The sequence below is a fragment of the Zonotrichia leucophrys genome, chromosome 1 (assembly GCF_028769735.1).
Source record: "Zonotrichia leucophrys gambelii isolate GWCS_2022_RI chromosome 1, RI_Zleu_2.0, whole genome shotgun sequence".
In the NCBI taxonomy this organism is placed as follows: domain Eukaryota; kingdom Metazoa; phylum Chordata; class Aves; order Passeriformes; family Passerellidae; genus Zonotrichia; species Zonotrichia leucophrys.
Genome location: NC_088169.1, coordinates 88,019,306 through 88,041,000, shown reverse-complemented (window position 1 = coordinate 88,041,000; position 21,695 = coordinate 88,019,306). Strand labels below are relative to the sequence as shown.

At 39.8% G+C, this 21,695-nt stretch overlaps 1 protein-coding gene across 2 annotated transcripts in view; it reads right to left on the bottom strand.

The window, feature by feature from the left end:
* TSPAN9 (tetraspanin 9) overlaps positions 1 to 21,695 on the bottom strand; it is a 169,258-nt gene that overhangs the window by 124,785 nt on the left and 22,778 nt on the right. The window contains exon 3 of one of the 2 annotated variants that reach the window (XM_064721155.1): positions 2,564 to 2,712. The exons of the other annotated variant lie outside the window; for it this stretch is intronic. Within the exon in view, the coding sequence (XP_064577225.1) occupies positions 2,564 to 2,648 (85 nt within the window). The 5' untranslated portion in view covers positions 2,649 to 2,712. The remainder of the gene's footprint in view (positions 1 to 2,563; positions 2,713 to 21,695) is intronic. 2 annotated transcript variants of the gene reach the window in all.

Genomic DNA, 21,695 nt, shown 5'->3' with positions numbered 1-21,695 from the left:
ACAAGCCACAACCCTGCCACACTGCAGCTAAAACCTGGAGCATCAGAACACACTCAAACCAAGACATTGTTTGACCCTGTTTAAGTCATTTTGTCCTCACCCCAGCACAGTGCTGTGGAAGGTCCTCACCAGTTTGCTGACTGACTCCCACACAGCAGTCCTTAGAAGGATTGAGAAGTCACACAAAAGACAGCAGGTATTCAAAATAATGACCCTCATGAACGTGAACTACCTAGCACTTCTCAGATGGTCTATCAAGTTCTTGAAACTGGATAACAAATAGATGATTTGGGGCTTTTAGAGAGAAAGTGTCAAAAGAACGCTTCAGAAAAACACAGCAACCTCACCTCCCAAGTGCAACAAGGATTGGCAGTGGTCCAAACAGAGGATACTGACTAACTTTAGAAATTCGACTGCTTTAAAGTTCTGAAATTCACACTTAGGGTTGATTTGTAAAGCTGTCAACTATCCACAATCTCATTACAAAATCTTTTAATGTAAAAAAGGGAAATATATTCAAGTCTTTACTTTGCGAGTGCTAAAGCTCAAAAATGTTGCCCTAAACATAGCTCTATTGATAGAGTTCATTAGTGCAACTATGCTGAATCCAAAGAAACTACAAAGAGTGGTTTGGGGGATGAGAAAAAAGACTAGAAATGAGACTAAATAAATTTGTGCAATTGTCTTGAAGGGGAAGAAAACTTTAAATTCAATTTCAAGGTTACAACCAGCTTTTATACTCAGCAACAGCTCTGCAATTTTTTTCCTAGTTAAAACTGCACTCCTTGTTCTTGATACAATAAATGTAATTTTTGATACTGACTCCTGAGATTGAAAACTTTAGAACAGAGGAGGAAAGGGAAGGCTTTTGGATGAGATTCAATCACTAAACCTTAATAGAACCAATGACTCATACAAGAAACAAAGGAAGAAACTAGTGTTACAATAATCCTACTTTGAGATTAAAACCGAGAAATAAAAATCTCCCTTAATACATGCAAGGATAAAGTGATACTATGTACCTTTAAAACAAGGTAGGAAAAGCACATTTCACCATATGCTTCTTTACCCAAATGGCACTGATCCATCATCATACCCTCAGTTGGTTATTCCTGGAGATATACTAACACTCAAAATAAAGAAGGCACTAAAGTTCCTGAGAGTGACAGGAAACCCAGCAGAGTAAGAAATTTTAGACAGAGTTATTTACAGATATTTTCCTGTGAGAAAAGAATGGTAAGAATGTAGCTTGAACATTAACAAATCCACTAAAACATCAGTCTGCCTGGCAGAGTCAGCAGATTTGGAGGGGGATTCAGTGGGGCTGGAAATTCAAACTTTAGCTTGTAATCAGAAAAATCCTACTTTAGAAATTTGAACCAGTAGCTAGAAACATGTAATATAATATAGAGCTCTCCTAAAATGGTAACCAGCTAGAGGGACCTTAGACTTTGTGAAGCCTGTGACTATTTAGCCAGCAAAAAAAAAAAAAAGTCAACGATACTGAACCTCTTTATTATTCTGCAGGGACCTATTTGTAAGTGAGTGACATGAACAAAATCTGCTAATCTGCATTTCCTTCCTTTTCTTTCCTTGAGAAAGGTGCTGCAGATTGTGTGTGCAATTCCTCCATTAGGACGCTGACGGAGCAGAAGTTTATCTGAAATAAATTTCCAACTGAAATAATCTATTCTATTCTAAAGATACTCTCATGGAAAATAAATTGGATCAAATGAATTTTAAAACATCATTCAAAATGCCTATTCAGATTGTTTATGAAGCAATTACACACTGTACTTAGGTAACAGTTTAAATGAAATCAGTTATTAGTTCCTAATGTCTTACTCTCAAGCAGGAAGGCACTTGCAGAGTGAGGTTCTAAAGGAGATCCACCCCATAGTCCTGCAAATACTCAAGAAGATCCCTATCTTTGTGGTTTTTCTTAATGTGATTCAAGCATTTTCTGCATTCATTGAGAATGTTTAAGGATGGAAGAAGAGAAGCTCAGTACAACACAGGAAACCCAGAACTAACAGCTTCCCGGTTGCTTTGGTGCAGCAGAGAAACACAAGACCTGTTTCATTATTATTCTTCCAAGGCATTTCCACATGCCTCAGGAACATCACTGTGTAGTCCTGATTTTCTGGAGTACCAGCAGTTTTTCAGAGAACACTGATAAACACATCACACCATACAGTCACTGCAGTGTGGTTCAGCCAAGGAGCAGCTCACATGTAAGTCAGTTTAGGCTTCTGGGAGAAAAAAAATATTTATTAAACAAGCAAATAAATAATGAAGATGAAGGAAGAGATTTGGGGATTATTTATTTGGCAGGAGAAAGCAAAGAGGACTTGATGAGACTTGTAAGAGATAAGTCTATTAAAAACATTGTTAGCAGAATGAACCAATTAAGTCCACATCCCCAAAGCAAGTTGGCAATCAGTTTCTAACACCTGTTTTCAGACCAGGGCTTGCAGAGTTTAAACACGTTATTTAAAGTGATTTCCCCAGAACCTCTAGGTCAATAAACACAAGGTAGAAAGGCACTTTCAGGACTGCTTACTGTGAGCATTAGCCATAGCAGATGCGAGTTTCAACCAGCAGCATTCAGCACCAGGTGGAGGAGAGCTGGGCATTCTGTCCTGCATGGAGCATATCAAAGCCACGCGGCCAACAAGTCGCAGACTGCTGAAGAGAGCAGGTCCCTCCTGACTAGTAAAAGTAAGAAACAGAAAGGTCCATCCAAAATAGTCATGAATCTGTATTTATTTACCAAAAAAATCACATTTCCTTTAACTCAAAATGTGCTGAGCATTACTTAAGTACTGGGACATAACACCTGCAGCCCCTCAGGGCTTCCTAAAGTTTCATAAGGATTTCCAGCTAGGATCTCCTTGACTTACAGGATCTAAAGAACGCATCAAAAGTAGTCATTTGAAGCATTTGTTTCAGAGTTTTTATTAGCAGGCACTCTTCAGCATAGGACATCCTTCCTGAATAATTAAAACATAGAAAGGTCACACACAGTCCCCATCAGCAGAGAAATCCAAGAGCCCCAAGGTGGAGGAAAACTTTTTTGAGCTTTACACCATGGAGTTAAACTGCATCCAGCAAACACTCTTTCTCCCTAGGCCACTTGGCAAGATCCTGCTTTCACCCTGAGCTACCAAAGTAAATGAGAATTTTGTGAAACTATATTTACCATTGTCACTGTTTCCCCTTGACAAATTTGCAGACGGTGCAAAACCAAGAAGATTGGCTGATATACCAGATGATTATGCCACCATTCACAGGGACCTGAACAGGCTGGAGATACGGGCTCACAGGAACCTCATGAAAAGTGACAAAAGGAAATGCAAAGTTTTGCACGTGAAGAGGAATAACCCCATGCACCAGGATATGCTGGGGGCAGACAAACTGGGAGGTGTCCTAAGCCCACATAATATACAGACAACTGACCCTGCAAAAGGAATTGCATCTACTATCTCTTTACAAAGGATTTAATGAAACAAGCATGACAGAAAAATACCAAAAATATCTAGAATTGTCAAAGTGTTGTGCAAATGCCCTTGACATTTTTTGAGAGGGAAGAATAGAAGATGACAAGTCCAGTCAGAAGTACTTTGCTTTAAACTGTCTTAGCCTGCACAAAATAAGGTTGCATTTGCACAACAGAATTCACAATATGCATCCAATGTAGAAATGAGGCAATACACAATGGCATGATGCTTTCAGTGCTGTTGTGCAAACAGAAGCTTTGCATCAGTGAGCACAGATGTCCCTCCCATGACTTCATCCTATACATCCAAGGTCACATGGTTTATTTTGGCACATAGATACACACATGAGAACTACATGTGCAGGTAAAAACCAGTTTGGACTTGAAGGCCTATTCTGCTCCCTGGAATAAATTTCTCCTCCCAGTGGTCCAGTAAATTGAATCTGCAGGCATTGTAGCCTGAGGAGAGTTAAAATCTCTATTAAAGAGAACCAGAGGGTAGCAAAGAAAACTGTAATTAACATCTATTTTAGGCCATTTTGTGGGAGCAAGATAGAACTATGCTGTGAGTCACTTAGAACTCCACGCTGACCCCCAAATCCAAATTAAGATGCCCTGCCATGCTCTGCAGGAGTCCATCAGAGACTCCAATCATGGAGAACTGTAATGAAAGAGCAAGGGCACTACCAGATTTTTTTGCAAAGCCAAAGTAAATTTAAAATGGGTATCAGGCTGAAATTAAGACAGTGAGCAGAAAAAAATTCACAAAAGCCATTGATTCAAAATGCACACAAACCTACAAATCAGCTGAAATCCTCCCACCCCCCCAACAGATATACAGATAAAGTATATTAGAATGAGCAGTGGTTTCATACCTGAAATAGTTTTTTAGGATAAGCCATCTAATATATGATACAACTGTGACAGTCAGTGAGTGACATGGCACTAAAACTGCCAAAAGGAATAAATACTCCAGCATCCAGTGTTAAATCAAATGCTGATAAGGTTAACTACAGTGCAATAGCAGCTGAAAAGCAAAGCATGAGAACAAAAAGCCTTAACCACTTTCTGCCAGCAAGTCTGCAAACCTCATCCTTCAATATTTATGCATCTTATGTGTGCCTCTTACTGAGGAACTGACCCTTGCTGCAATCAAAGGTATAAGTGCTGCTCTGTCTGCAGACCATCTAACAATAATACACATGCAAAGCACACAAATGACATTCCCCTTAGCACAGAAGGGGCTGTGCTGCTAATGGGAAACGTGGTATTTGGAGACAATGATGAAATTCTAACAGCTGCAGCAGACTGAAGGGTGGAGGGGGGAAAGAAAAAAGAAAGAAAGCGGATAGAGATGGGGGTAAACTGAAGGACTGGATTCAAACTAACAGCTGGGTAAAAACAGAAAACAGCCTAAGAGAGAGGTATTTTTGGAGTTCCCACATCCTTTTCATCCCTCTTATATTTTACCAGTTACAGCAAAAAAAGTAGTAGCTCATAAATAAACTAATCAGAATTGTTATCATCAACCCTGTGAGGTCATCATTCATCACATCATGGATCTTCCTTATATAAGCACACAAAAATGCTGATGGTAAGCACTACAGAAAGCACCTTAACAGAAAAATAAATGCAAAGATGACCAGAAAGCCAAGCATCCACCACTGTCATAACCTACACAAAGAGGTTTTGCAGCTACCTAATAGTTTAAAATTCTTGAATAAGAATCACTAAAAGAAGATAAATGAGGGCGGGGAAAAAAATCCATTCTGTGTAGGAATGATTGGTATCCAAAGTCGTTGAGCCTACTTATGCACCTTTCTGTAGAAGGTGATGATTTTGGAGTGGGACTACAGGTTTTAAAGTCCATGTATGTGTGGTGTCAGTGACTGCAGTGGGTGTGCAATTGCTAGGAACTATAAAGACAGCAGCTGCTTGCTTGCTGAACAGGTAGCTACGCTAGGTGGCTTGGCAGACAGGTATGCATGTGCCTCTGGGAGTCAGGCTACTAGTGGAATTGGACTCTGGAGATACCAGGGTGGCCCTGGCCACCTTTTGGAGAGACTCAAATCTGGAAGTCACCTGAAGACCTGCTAATGGATGGACTCTACATCCAAGGCTAACAAGTGGAGGATTCACAATGCAGGGGATGCAGGAGTGGGGGGTTTTCCATGCTTGTCTGGGAGTGATGGGGTCTCCACCAGAAACAGGAGGGGAGCTGCAGCCCCGGGCATTTGTACATTCAGGTCATTGAGAAATCCCAGGCAAATGGCAATTTTCCCTTTTTCTGCCTCAGGAAAATGAAAACAAAAAACCAGCTCTCACTTTGACAAGGAGACAATTTAAATGCTCATGTCACCTAAAAATTCCAGCATGCTCCTACTATGTCAGTTTGACAACCTATTTAAGTACGAACAGAGGAAACCATCATCTACTGATGGGAGGGTAGAAATAGGTAGAAGATGGAGGAGTTAACTCGAGGAGTTAACTCCATGGCTACTTCGACACAATCAAATATTCAGTACTAGGTAGCATCACTGAAATGACCTTTATTCCTCAGATGCACCAATGCACATGCTCAGTGTTGGCCACTTCAGTTTGGCTGTACATTCTGAAATTGCAGGGTTGTGGGTTTTTTTAATTCTAGTTTGTACTAGTAAACTTAAGAGGGGTGGGAAGGGAATGGAGATTCTGATTCTGGCTGTGGAAAATAAGCTTGAAAGAGGAGCTTTAATGGGAAATAAAACAAAGGCAAAATAGCTTTAAAATCAAAAAGGATGAGTGGCAGAAAGGACAAGGCTTTACCCTTTATCCCCCTATTTCCTATCTCTCTTTCCCTCATTCCAAACAAACATCAATCTTTCTTCTACCATACTGCTGGTGCATCTAAATTTCTAGCACAGAGGAACAAATAATCTAAGTAAACAACATATTTATATTTTTTAAAAATCCTCTGAAGGCATTCTTCACATGGCTCAAAAGCAAAAGAGAGACTGGCTTGGGTTTTTTCCTCTATCCCTTATTTTCACACATACTTTTTACGTAAGCTGTGGAGCGGACAAAGAAAGAGCAAAAAAAGCAAGCTCAGAGGAGGCCATCCTTAAACACATTCCTGGTAATTATTTTGTGATTTTACATTTACTTTCTATTGAATTGATTCTTCTCATGCATGCAGATAGGCTAAGAAGAACAGGCTGCAACTAGAGTAGCAGCAGCCACATTTGTTCTTTGTTCTGAAGGGAGCAGGATTAGAATAATGCATGCATGTTATTCACCGCCACTCCTTTTTTTTTTATTACCTTTAATTACATTTTCAGACTATGCTGCCCTGTCCTATATATATATATACAATTATGCTACATGAACAGACACAACAGCTCTTTGTGTTGCCCTACATCTTGGGCACTTGCACGCTCCTGATCAAACAATGAGCTGGCGGGAAAGGGAGCTGATCTTAACTCACGGAAGAAAGCGTTCAGTGAGACATGAAGATGCACAGTAGGATTTTTTCCCCCATCTAAGGTTATGAAAACAAGGCTCCAAAGGAGCCACTGTCTCCCACAACACAGTTTTTTTCAGTGCTTGCTCGTGTTTTTGTGGGGCAATTTTTGTTTTCATCTTATTAATGCAAATTGTACTCCAAAATGCTTTATGTCATTAGTTAGGAGGAGACAAAAGCAGGAGGCACAGGCAGAGGGTACCTCTCAGCTGAGCCTGGAAATGAGAAGGAAACTTGCTGGAATGAACAGACACAGATTTCAGCAGGGCAGAGGCAGCAGCTGTTGCACTGACAGTAATTAGATTGAGGACCTGAGGAAGGGAAAGGATAGAGCCATGAAGGAACACAATGCCAAGGGACACACTCATTTCTGAATCAGCAGGTTGTTACACATTTTAAAGGTGAGAGAAATAGAGTAATTCCCACAAGAATGACTGCATCTTACTTGTAGAGACAAAAACTTGTTCAAAAACTTTTAAACAAGTAGTGGTGATAATGTATTATGTGAAACAAAAGCACAAAATTTGATGTCACTATATTTTACTCCTTTTTTCATGCCAACACCCTTTTTTTGCATACAGGCTACACAAAGTTATAATTAAAAAATACAATCCCTAGTAGCTGACTGGATGAGAGGAACTTCATTTTGTCAAGCTATGTCTCACAAACAGCATCCCATCTAGCAGATGGAAATACTAAAGCAGTGGCTGACGTAACTACTGTACCATTATCACCAAGCAGTTCCAAGAACTAGGAGCAGACTGCTCCATCCCTGAATATAACCTTTTCTATTAACTGCTGCCTTACACAGCCAGCACGTCATGGTAAAATGCTCTTTGAAGACTGCTGACTATTGCTCTCCCTCTTTCTTCATTCCCAGTTCCTGAATTTTCCTGCTGTAACAGCCACTCCTCAAGACACCCAAGCAAGACTCAGTTGACCACCATCTGGAAGGCAATCAGAAGCTCCCTCTAGCAAATGCATATGAATCAGAATATGAGTCCCACTCCTGTTCTGCAGCGGGATAGGAATGCACAGCTGTTACTACATCTCATTTCAGAGAGGCATCAGAAACTTGACATTCATGACCACCCCAAGCACATTCTGAAACTCTGCCCTGCTCAGGTCCTCACTGGCAAGCAGCCAGGCCTTGGTGGTTGGGACCACTGTGCATGAAATGTATCAGATGGCATATTTCCTTTTGTCATTTCTGGGAACTGGATTAAGCGTGAGGACTGCTGCGACACTTCATCTTGCTCCCACTGCCCTCCTACCTCAAATGGAGATGGAGCATGAGTCTGTAGTCTTACAGAGATGTAGCCAACAGATAAAACACAACCCAGCCTGCACTTGTAGCTCTCTGACACTGAGTTATGGAATATGTGATGACATTCCACAGCAGGCATATAAATGTAGTGCAGCATGTTCACTATAAAGAAACACCCCTAAACTATAATTCCTTGCTGCCTCATCATTCAAATCAAGGAGGTGTTTAGCATTTATCTGTTAGTAAAAGTCTTATGGGAAGCTGCAATAAGCCAGGTAATTAAAAACAAGACTACAAAAAACTCCAGGAAGACAAGAGTAGCAGGGTGAATAGCAAGTAAGTTTTTAATTAGAAGTTACACCTTCAAACAAAGGTTTGTGGTTTCACAGGTCAAGTCCAAAATCATGGCATGTTGGCTGCAGGAAATTTTTGCAACAGGGACTTCAGAGGTACCTACATCAGGTCACTCAGTGTGGAAGGGGCTAGCAGCGGGCCTGTTAGCTAAAGGAGCAAGAAGTAAGAAGAAGAAGAAGCTGATAAGGAGCTTTCTCCAAGGCCGTAACCAAGGAGATCGAGAGAAGGAAGATAAGAGCATTCTGCAGCTGGACGAAGCGATTTTAGAAAGTTAGGTGGAGTCAGAGTAACTTTTCACCAATGGCATGATATTGAATTATTGTGGCCAATAGCTAAGGTAGAAGAAGGGTAAACAACTGGAAAGTGTATAAAAGATCAGCCATTTTCATTAATAAACTGTTGCCAAGTGTTACCAACTGAGACTACTTGTGGTCTCTGCTTTATGTCGTGACCGCCTCGACTGCGACAACTCAGGGCTACTATTGCTTTGTGATCCCATATCTAGGCAGGGAATGGTAATAAACACCTTTCTTTATGACACACTTCAGCTCTGCACACCAGTAAAGCTTCTATTCTTGCTGCATTTATGAATTAAAGCTCAGGTAGTCTACAGGAAAAAGTGAGAAAAGAAAGAAGAAAATGGGGTGTGAAGAGGAAATAAAGGTTTAAGTGGTTTTTTCATTCTTAGCTGTTTGACCACCACATTTGCACTGGCCTTTTGGTTTTTATTTGCAATAATGTTTTGGCAGTTCCCTGCTCAGCTGTAGTGAGCAAGAAGCTGATGCAGCATCTTTGTTGTGGACAAACATTGGGAAGCTTTGAGCTGATGAAAACAGCAATGCCCATGTACACTGCATGTTAGAGAAAAAGCCACACACTATGGAAATGATCCCTTTGGCCAGAGGCAGGATTTACATAAGGAAGAGAAACACTACAGTTTCAATCAAAAGCTCAACAGCTTCCCCAGTTGAATGCTGGATACTCTTCTAATTAAAGGCTTTTTCCATTTCTGCAGCTACCCCTTAAGTTATTTCATCTCAAATGAGCCTGAGTTCAGTTCTGGTTACAATACAAAAGAAAATTCATTTATGATATGCACCTTGAAGACCTTAGTGTCAACAATTTAATTTTTTTTTGCCTTTTTTTTAATGATGAAAGTCTCACAAGGGTGTAAGGATATCTCCTGAAGCTCTGCATTTTGGCAGGACTGGAATGCTGGACTGTAGCTGACACACATCAGAGCACCTGACTGCACTGAGCCACACCACATCACATATTCTGAAGCTGCAGTCTCTATTACTGCCTCAAGGATCTCCACTTAGAGCTGTATTCTGCAGCACAGATCCAGTCTCACACGTACCAACAGTTTCCAAGCCACAGCCTTTGCCTGCAATGCCCTTCAACAATGCTTACAGAAAGAAATCCAAGAAGCTAAAAGCAAGGCTGGAGCTCTAATGAGCACTAGTGACTGCATGGGCAGAGCACACTGACCACAAAGCACTACTTAGGCAAGTACTGCCATCAGTAGGCCAGTGAAGACTTGGGGTCATTTGTCTACACCTCGGTTTTGCCTATGCAGACATGCTGTCTGCCTCAATCCCACACTTAAATTGGCACAGATTGGAAAATCATGCTGTATCATCACATCAGCAAAATTCAGCTTGGCACTGTATATCTTTCCACTTAAAGAACTGATTTAAACTACAGATCCAACAGCAAACTTACTGATAGACCTCTACAAATAAAAAGGCTTACAGTATAATAAATAAGCTGCAAAACTGAGCTTCTGTATGGCTATTACTGCATATCCACAGTGCACTTACATTATGCTTTTTTTTCCCCCCAACTCTTACAGTTCCAATTTGTTTTCCACGATACTGAACGGCTCCTATTCCCGAGCTTGCTTTTTTCAAAGCAGCTCCTGAAATGTAATTCACTGGGTTGACACAGTTACACTGAAGTAGCTTAGTGACATTCAACAAATTACTTGTTTGACAGTCTGCACAAGCCTCCTGTTTTTCATGTTTACCTGTGGAAATATCAAGTTGTTCTACCACAAAGAAATTTCTTTTTTTACAATCTCATCTCTCCTGAGAAGATCCAACTTTGAATTTTGTCCCAGGCTGCCTTACAGAGTTGAACCATTAGTATCCCCCATCTTCTTTTGTCATCTGCATAACCTTGAGTGTTACCTATCTGCTTTAAAGTTACTTTATCTACCTTGAGAACTTTAAAAACATGAACTTTGAACATTCAAGAAAGCAAATGGTAAAGAATGCCAAGACTGCAATGTAATTGTGAAGAAAATCCAAGGAAACTACTGCTAGTGACATGTAACATCCGTAACAAGATCTGAGCCCTCCACAAAAAAAAATCTTACACTCAGCCTCTCCTTTTCTCTACCTAGACATGGCAGTATTAAGAAGCTTAGTTAATGGCTTTCAATTTGATACTAAAAGAGCTGATGTTCAGTCAGTGCAGAGCCACTCTAAATAAAACCACTGGCAAAATAAACCAGCACTCAGTATGACAGCTTGCCCTCAGCAGGGCCAGTGGGCTTCAAAATCGAACCTTTCCAGCAGAAGGGAGGACTTTACATGTCCCTGTTAAACGGGTTAAACATGTCCCCAGGCATTCTGCTTTTCCCATGTGTCTGATGGAATTTAGAAGCATCAGCTGCAGCTCACTGGTCCACCTTCAAATCCACCTGGTTGTTCATGGGGTAACTTTATTTGTTTTATATTAATAACACTAATTGCCATTAATACTGTGTAGGCAGAAGTGAAGCAGCAACTCCTACACTACTTGCTCGTTATTTAAATTATTTTTTCCTGAGGTCTCTTCTTCCCACAAACTGGTTCTGGTTCTTGTGCTTGCTCTCAAAACCCACTGAGCTTGTATTCTGTGACTCAGAGGTGCTTCTATCTGCTGAGCACTTCCTTCACTCTTCTGTTACACCTAAAAGCCTGCAAGCTTTCACAGCCTTCCTATCTTAGCCAAGCTACTGCAGCCCTAACTATTGACAAATAAACCCTTTCCTTGCATAGTGCACTATGATGCAATTAGAAAGGATCCTGATAGATCAACAGGAAGAAAATAAAAGGACACAAATCAATTTATGGGCTTGCTCCAGGAAATGTCAAGACATCAATCAAATATGAGTAGTAAAGGCAGGCAACTTCTTATCATTTGGGCAGCTCACAAAATACAGTGGCTGCAGGTTTAACATTTCTCATGCAGATGCCTGTGTTACTGTTGGCCCTGAGTCACTAAATGCAGGGCTTTAAAACAGAGAACACATCCATCTTAAACCTCTAACAAAGGAAAACAAATAACAGAATTTTCCTTAAGCTGCTACCACCAGCTTTTCATCCTGAAACTCAAGACTTCCACAAAGCTGTGGCATTTTACCTTGAAGCTTATCTTCTCTCTATAATTGTTCTCAAGCAATTGTTGCCTAACTGGGTACAAGAATTCCAGATGAGCTACCAATCTGATTTGAAGCACAAGACTTCTGGACACTCTCCTTCTGTTTTTGGGGTGGAAAAGGGTTTAAATCTATACAAATCAGGGTGCCACATTGTTGCAGACATGCTTTTGTGAAACTCCTTTTCTTTAGGATTTTCCCTTCTGAGAAGCTGAGGCCTCAAAGACAGAATGTAAACAATGGTTATCTGCTGCTGTGGAATGCATCAGGTTTGTCTGTGATTGGGCCATCTTGAATGATTACAATTAATGGCCAACCACAGACCAGATAGCTTAGACTCTCTGCCTGAGCCACAGATCTTTGTTATTCATTCTTTTCTATTCTTAACAAGTCTTCCGAAAAAACCTTTCCTTCTATTCTTTTTAGTATAGTTATAATGTAATACATATATAATAAAATAATAAATCAAGCCTTCTGATCATGGAGTCAAATTTCTCGTCTCTCCCTTCACCTGAAAACCCCTATGACCACTGTCACACCACATACTATGCATATGTACACAGTTTAAGAAAAAGATTCCCAGCAGTCAGAGAGAGGGAAGAAGAGGGACAAAGCAAGGTATGCTTCAGGTTCAGTTTGCATCCACCCAAGGTGAATAACATTGAGATCACTGGAAAGCAGAGGGGAAAGTGTCTACACTGAATCAGCTATTCCTCTGCATGCTTTTCATTCTGGATAATCAGTCACAAAAAAATTTTGCAAAATCCCACTTGGATAATCAGTCTCTTTCTCATCGAAAGTCAAAATCATCCTGCTGCCAAGAACACACCTTTTTGTTAAGACACAAGTTTAATTTTCAAGAAATTTATCTGTGAATAGAGAGTAACTATTTGGAATTTGAGGAATTTCTATATTGCCAGTCTTCATGACGGCACTGAAATACCAAAATTTCTCCTCAAGGCTCAGCTCAGGCAGTCCTGCAGTGGCAGAGGTTCAGATATGTTTTTTCAAGTGTTTCAGAATCAAGACATTATTGTTTCAAAGCCCTCTCTGTGAGCTCAAACTTCAACAGAAAATAACCCCCAGTGATTTCACCACAGAAACAAAAAGAAACACTAATTTTAAGTTGTTCCATCACATCAGGGAGGGATGACTTATGCTTTAAAAAAAAAAAAGTAGCAGAGAGTAATAAAAACCATTTTTATCTTCCAAGCAAAGACATGTTTTACGTGAGAAAATCTATTCTCTAGATGATAAGTAATATAAAGTGAGTCTGAACTGTTATCCAGACAAAACCTATTTCCTGACCAACTCTTCCAACCTATATCTCAAATACATGCATCCTCATAGGATGTTCAGGGAGTACACTGATGAGACTGTATGTCCCAGGACATCACAATTACTGTGGCTGGAAGGGTGCACTGGATTTCCTAATGAGCTGAAATCAGACTGTTTACAAATTATGGCTGAAGCTGGGGATGCTCTATTATGTTCTGACTGCCAGTACACACTTTCTTTCAGTAGGGACTATAAAAAAATGGGAACTGGGTGGAAATTTCTTCTACTAGCTCCAGTATCTCTGTTCTGTACCTGCCTCCAAATCTGCTGTGAAGCTTCAAACTACTGGAATTATAGATACCACCAATTACTGCTACTTGTCTTGACCCAGTAAAAAGCCAGACGGAGGTCTAAGCAAGAAACAAACAAAAGATAAGAGCAGCTGAGAGTGAGATTATTCCCAGCAATGTGCAATTTAGGTGAAGTCTATGAGTTCCTGGCAAACTGCCCATGAGAATGCTGCTTAAGCCAAATTGAATACTTCTGACCTATGGATGTTTACAGAAAGGCAGCAGTCACAGAGCGCTTCAGGGATAAATGAATGGGACTAAAACAATTAAACAAGAGAAGAAAAAGGCACGATCAATCTCAAAATTTTACAAATACTGTCAGTTTTCCTAGCTATGGCTGAGTTATACATGACCCTGAAGACAGTTTGAATACTTAAGTATTTACTGATTGTTGAGTCAATCATTCATCAGCCTAATTTCTAGTTAAAATAAATTTAAAAAACAAAAATTTTAAAATTGTTGAAATTAAGCTGTTTTCATTTCTTTATCATAGCCTCAGATATTTAGACTAATAGGAGATTATATCAATTTGATTAAATGCCCATCAGTCTGGCATGACCTACATCTTAATTTTGAAGTAGGTGGTCAATTTTACAGAAAGGGAGGAGGGAAAATCCACACAAAACAGCATCTATTATACTTTAAAAGCTAACTGTACTTATAAAAAGCTACCTTTTTCTTTTGTGTTTTTTCTTTTTTTTTCCACTCTCATTTATTTTCCCTTCCTATCCAATGGCCACACAGCTGAGAGGCTCAGAGAATCTATAATCTGCCCACAAAGACAGAAAAAAAAGTATGGACAGCTTGTGAGAGACTCTGTCTAGATCTCAGCACAGTTTAGTTTCAATAGCTTCTACGTGAGCACTGTAGGGCATTAATCCAATTTTTAGTGTGTTAGGTTTCTCAGGATTTTCATAAGGCTTTGGATACTGTCCCTCACAGCATCCTCCTGGACAAGTTGTCCCAGCTGCGACTTGAGCAGGGTCAGACTGTGCTGGGTGAAGAACTGGCTGAAGGGCAGGGCTCCAAGGGGTGCAGTGAATCAAGGGGGCTACATCTGGCTGGTCACCAGTGGTGTTTGCAGGGCTCGATTCTAGGGACGGTTCTGTGCAATGTGTTCATAGGTGATCTGGATGCAGGAGCTGAATGCACCATCAGCAAGTTTGCTGTTGATGCTAAACCAGGAAGTCCTGGTGATTCTCTGGAGGGACAGAGGCCTTGAAGAGGAATCTGCATAGAGCACTGGGCAATCATGCCTGGCATGAAATTTAACAAGTGCCAGATCCTGCACCTGGGATGGAGTAAGTGCAGGCACAAGTACAAACTGTGACAGGAGTGTCTGGCAGGGAGGGCCCTGGGGGTGCTGGGGCAGCAGCAGCTCAGTGAGAGGCAGCAGGGCATAGCCCAGAGGGCAGGAACCGTGTCCTGGGGGCATCAGACACAGAGCACAGCCGGGCACAGGGGGATCATCCATCACCCGCTGTGCTCAGCGCTGCTGCGGCCTCACCCGCAGTGCTGGGAGCTGCTCTGGGCACTGCAATGTAAGTGGGATGGGAAGGAGGGAGAATGTAATCCAGAGCAGGGCAACAAAACTGGGGATGGTTCAAAGCTGCACAAGGAAAGGCTCAGACTTGACAATGGGAAGCACATCTTTACTGTGCTCCTGACACTGGAGTAGCCAGATTTCCAGGGTAAGTGATCGGTGTTCCATCCCTGTTTAAGAAGCATTTGGGAAATGCCCTTATTAACATGCTTTCACTTTTGGTCAGCCCTCAAGCTGCTAGACAGTTAGGCTAGGTCATAGTTCTAGGTCCTTTCCAACTGAAATACTCCATTCTATTCTGTTTCTTTTTTAATTTTGTTTTTTAAGTTTCTTCCAAGGCTCCTGAAATCCTACATCCCTGTCCAGTTATAATTAATACAGCATAAAGCTGTACTATCCCCATTTTAGATTCTTGCCACACCATTAGCTAGAACTCCTTATAAGCTGTTAGCTCCAGAGTAATTTTCAGATCAACCAGTTCTGTAAGAATGCTATTAGAACAATATATTAGGTACTTAAGCAAAACCAAAGTACGAATTTGTCAGGAACATGTGTCAACTAGAGGCTAGAGCAAGCAGAACTATTTTTCATTTTCATCTCATTGTACTGCACTGCCTGTCATTGCTGGCCCCAGTCACATCTTGGCACAGTGATGCATGAACTTGTCACCTCAAAACTGGAACTGCTGCGACCTACATGGAGTGATGCTGTGCAGGGCCTGCAGCTGGCACAGAATGCTGAGGCTCGTTTATGAGGAGACACGGCACCACTTCAGCAAACTGGGCTCATGTTTCAGGGCTCTGTACTTGTAAAGTTTAAAAATTCAAGGTTCTGATTTTAATAACTACAGCCAAACTACATGAGAATTATCGAAGACACTGAGCTCTTCTGGCAACTGCTGTTGTAACAATCTGGCATTGGAGATAAACTAAAGCACCAAAGAGGGGAGTCTCAAAGAAAGGTTCTAGATTTGGTTTGTCCATGTCCACTAAGAGTCCAGCATAGTTCAAATTCATTTTAGCATGCTTTCTTATTCATTCCAACCTTTCCCAAACTCTAGTAAAAGGGAGGGTTGGAGATAGGGGTGACTGACTTATAAACAGTCCTTTTATCTGCATTTCATTTGCAAATAAAGAACTGTACCATAAAAGATGCTCTTGCAGGCTTTCTGTAAACACATTGCTGTTAATAACAACATCAACCAACCAACTAACCAACCAAAAGAACCCCAAAAAACCAAAAAATAAAAGATGCCTATCAAGCAAAACTTTTTAAACAAATCCTTTACTGTGCAGATATTCTGGACATCTCACTTGACCACTGAAGTAACTGAGAGCACAGGATTTCACTTAGTTTCTCTCTGACATCATTGTCAGAGAGTCATCATTTGTAGTTCCTTTTTCTTGGAGATGTGCTTTGCAAAGTCTTGCCAATTTTGCTTTAAGCACTTCCAGTTAAGAATGTTCAAATTCATTTTGAACCAATGCAGTCACCAGAAATTCACTAAATCACTAAAGGAATCATTAGGACATGAATCACACACTGCCCATCCTTGTCACATATGTCTCTTGGTTTATATATAAGAACACTGTGGCCTCTTTCAACACAAAATGTAATTTACATATCCAGAAAAAAACAGAAGTGCCACTGCCAATCCTGTTCTGTTCCTCTAAAAACATGCATTTTATGTGTATTGCCAAAATGCAATAACCTACCTCTTGATAAATCTTTAAATGTTTCTATACTCAAAGTTTCTAGTACTATCTTTTTCAGAACCACTCAAAACCATTTCCATTATTAAAAAAATTGAATTAAAACTATCCCAGATATTTCTTGGAGTCTAAGGTACCTCCTACAACTAAGAAGACATGCGAGTCAGAATTTAGGCAACTGAAAAACTACATTTCAAGCAGGTTTAGCTTCAAATAGATGGAAGAAGCTAGAGGATTACTTTAGGAACACAGCTGCATAGTGCAGATGTGCTGATCCACAGCACCCAATGTCACTGAGAAGCAGGTAATATCTGAGTGACTTCGATACCAGGATTCCTACTAAAGATTTCCCTTATGATTATGATGAGCTCATCTGTGAGAAGTTCATGAACTGTATGACTCATGTCAGAAATAAATCTTGCTAACATATTCCTTCTTAGATTTTTTTGGTTGTTGTTTTTATTTTTACGGTTTACAATCACTGTTTATGACCCAGAATAAAAACTGCTATGACAGCATTGGTTGTGGGAAGCTGTAACTAATCACAAGTCAAAGCTGATCAAAACTAAAACACTTGTAGTTTTGCCTCATTCTTAAAGAATGACCTTATCCTGCAACAAATAAACTTTTTGTGCACTGTTCCCTCTGCCCTGCAAAATCCTCTATAAAATTGAAACATAATATTATGCCACTTGGCAATGTATCAGGACTTATGGCCTATAAAGGGACAGCTAAAGGCTGTACCAGATGCTTCTTCATCAGCAAACTGAAGAGAAACTGGAGCAAGACAGAAGAGGCTTTGTTATTGCAAATGCTTCCATGTTTGTTCTCAGGAGCTTTCCACCCTCAGGGAGGAAGGGACCATTACATTAGTGCCTCACAGACTTAACTAACTTACAAGGAGAATTTAAGATATTTAGACCACCAGCCAAACCAATGCAGTGATGCTGTTGCAGAGAGCAGTCCAATTAATTTCATACTGAAAGAAGCACAGGAAAATAAGCAATACCTACTGTCTGCCGCAGCTCTTCCACTGGGAGAGTATTTCTCAACTAATCTTTCAAAGGCAGTGGGATTATGCAGGAAAGTAGTTCTGCTTTCCTTCTATGACTTCCTCATACACAGCAACACCACACTGCATAAAACAGGAAAAATCACTCCACTGTACTCATCCCACCCAGACAGATTGCAGTGGAGAATAGGAAGATACCCAACATCCTCCCCACACTGCACAGAGAAGAGATCTGAGGTGGAAGAAGACAAGACTTATGTCCTACCACATGATTTTTTCACCACCTTGATTTGTTTTACTCCATCTGCAGTGGGCTGATCAGCACAGACAGGCTGATCAGCTCAGACAATATCAAAATGAAAGCTGATGGTGTAGGAGAGGTAAATGGCAATGAATGGTAGCATAATTTTATCTCAAAAACATCAAAGCTTTATATTTTTGTAAAAAGACTGTTTCCTTTAAATTCTCACACACTAAAGGAAGCTGTAATGGACTAGCAAAATGTGAACTTCTGTAAGAAATTTTCTTCTGAGAGCATAAAGTAACTGCTGCCAGGGCATTGCATAACCAGGCATAAAATGAAGCAAGCTACTGAAAAAGGCTAGTCTCCCAATCACTCATATCTAAAATAGGAAAGCAGAAAGGGGAAAATACCAAAGCAAAGCTTAGTTATCTAGCAGGACCTTCAAATATGAAACCTTCATATTAAAATATAGAGTACCTACTACAAAGCAATTTCTTTTATGAGAGCCACATCCAAAGAAGGATGGCCTATTTAGCAGTCAAGCTCAAACAGAATCTGCTCTCAAATGTCATCAGAAGAGCAGCATCTTTCTACCAGGTCTATTCCCTAAAATGCAGCCACAGTTTCATCTATTAAACATAATGATAAAAATAGCCCATGAAGGTTTATTCCTCCTTTTTGCCTTGTGAAGGCAATGCAGTTCAGAGAGAGGGAGCAAACATTTACCTTTGATTGTAAATCACCAAAACAATTTACGGCTGGCTTAATTTCTCCACACCTCCAACAATGAGATTGCACAGTGACAGATTGGGGCATAACCACACACAACCCCACAACTATGCCTCACAGAGAGAAAATTTGGCCCTTAGCAACTTCCCTTCAGGTTTTTTTATAAGTGAAGCCTACTTATAATCTCTCAACTTGCAGGAGTGGCAGCTAGGGACAAAATAAAAATGCTACAGTTTGGCTCCTTCTTGTGATCCTGAACCAACAACAGAAAGAAAAATGTTTTACTACTGCATTTGTTTTAATCCCTTCTACGGAAATCCAGCATTTACTACAGCAGTTGTCTGGCACTGTCCATAAGCCGAGCAGCCCTACACTTTGCAGAACTTTGTATGAAAAACCTAAGCAAGCATCAATCTTTTTCAAAATCTGCCCTATCAGTCAGCACAGGTGAGAATGTTTGTGTTCTGTCCAAAATTGCCAAAGAAGTGTCAAAGATAACAGATACACTCTGCAACATAAGAAAGAAATCATGGCAGAAACCAACCGAAGTCACAAAACCTGCAGCACTTTCAGGATATCACAAGAAAAAGAGATAAAGCCATTCTGTTCCCAGCTCAGGCCTTTTTATCCTCAAGCCTTGGAAAAGTGCAATCCATAGTTCGGCACCAGAGTTAGCATCACAAGCCAAACCACACAGCCCACTGTCTGAAATCAATCTATTTTTTTTTCTTCAAAATAATAAATTATACGTTTTTAGAATTTTATTGCTTGAGCCTACTGCTTTAGTATTTTATCTCTCCACCTCTGGAGCAAAAGAAAAGCTTTTGACAAAAACAGATAGGATTTCTTTGTAACTACACAGTTCCAGAAGCTTAGCTTGGAAGAGAAAACACTCTCTTATAGTCACTGCAAAATTGCAAAAGTGGAAAATTTCCTTAAGAGAGACACAGGTGAATTTTCAGATCACATAATCTGTAAATATGGAAAAAAATATCTGATCCCAAGTCAGAAAAATCAGCTTTAATCTCTAACACTCTTAAGTGTAAGAGATTAAACTCTTAAGAGACAGAGTTCCTTTCTTAAAAGCTTAATGATACTATTTTATTACTGTTCCAGACACCATTCAAAGTTTTAGTGCAAATAAACATTCAATCGCTCAGCTGCTGAAAAATGTTGTTCAGTACTTGCAGTAAGCAGTAAGATTCAAAACAGGAAGAGAGGAAATTAAACCCAATAAGATACAAAAACAACCAACTCACAAAACAGAATATATTCTTACTTAAGAGCCAGAACAGATCCAATCTCTGACAATACACCCTTAAAACAACTTACATGTTTCACCATGTATTTCACCCTACTTTTTTAATAGAAATGTTTCCAATTTCAGGTTTAAGTCAAGAACTTCTTAGGCGATTTTCACATGAGCTGTGAAAATAGTAATTTTTAATTGGTTTGACCTTTCCTTTCCAAAACCTTCATATTGGGTTGTTTCCTGATTGCTGAGAGGATAGAACAACATCTGGAGGGACAGAAGTTGCCATTTTGAAGCTCTGCTACAATAAAAAAGATGGCTTTAAAGCAAAGTAGAGAGTAAGAAAAGATCAACTCAAGTATTTTGGAAACAAATTTAAAATTATATACCAACAAAAACTATGAAATAAACTGTAAGTGCTATAAGTCAAACGTCTACTTTCTTGGTAAAATTTAAGAGAAGGTGTCTTTAACACTTTCCCATCTCTGGCATCTCTCTTTGTTTCTGAAGCAAGGTGGTTCAAAATACCCACCACACAGGAAGCACAAGCAATATGTCTTCACAGCCACAAAAATGTGAAATTATTCTCCCTCTTCAACTGCCGATCAATTTTAACTGCATGATATAGCTACAGAGGCACAAAGAAAGCTAGAAAGCTAAACACTCGATTTTAAAGTTTTCAAAAAAACCCTGAAAGAATCAAAGCAAATTAATTCCTAAAATAAACGTCATATGATTGGCAGCTAACAAAACTCCTTTTTTGGGTAAGGAAGAATGCAAACTGTTCTCCTAAAGCTGGTTTTCTGAGAGAACTGAAGTGTTTCAGCTGCCCTCTAGTGTTAAAATGAATGCATGGGTAAGTCAAGAGCGAGGCTAAAAAGATGCTTGAGTTAAGAAATTACTCACTATGGTTTATTTTTAACCACTCTGAAACTAAAAATTAAAGAGTAAATTTTAAAATACCATGGGGCTAATTTTTCCTTTAAAATTAAGGTATTCAAACTTTTCCTGCAACATGCAATTCTGCCCCACAGCAATGAACTATAGGAAATTATGGGAGATCTTTTACTCAGCTACAGCCTAAGGAAAAGTTCTGCTTGATGCTAAAAAACCTAAATTATTAGAATTAAAAAAAAAAAAAAGAATCAATCATCTATTTTCATAACCCAAGTTGTAAGATAAGCAAATATTAAAATTAAAGGAATAATGGGTATGTAATTCACTCTACTTAAAACAAACTGTTTATATATAAGCATGGCTGAAAAATTTTCCTTTTCCTCCTCAGGCTCCACATATAAATTTCAACTTGAGTTTAATTAGCATGCAGAAAAAGGAAAGCTCAGAGGGGAACCTTCTCTGGAGGGTTCTTTATCAGCAAATTCAATAAAATCTTGAGCACCAATGACAAAATGAAGTTCATATAACATAAACTCTTAAAAATATTAAGAACTGATAGAAGGAGAAATGTTCTAATAGATAAACTAAGTTTTAAGTTGTGTGTACTGCTGGCTCACGGTCAGCTCGGTATC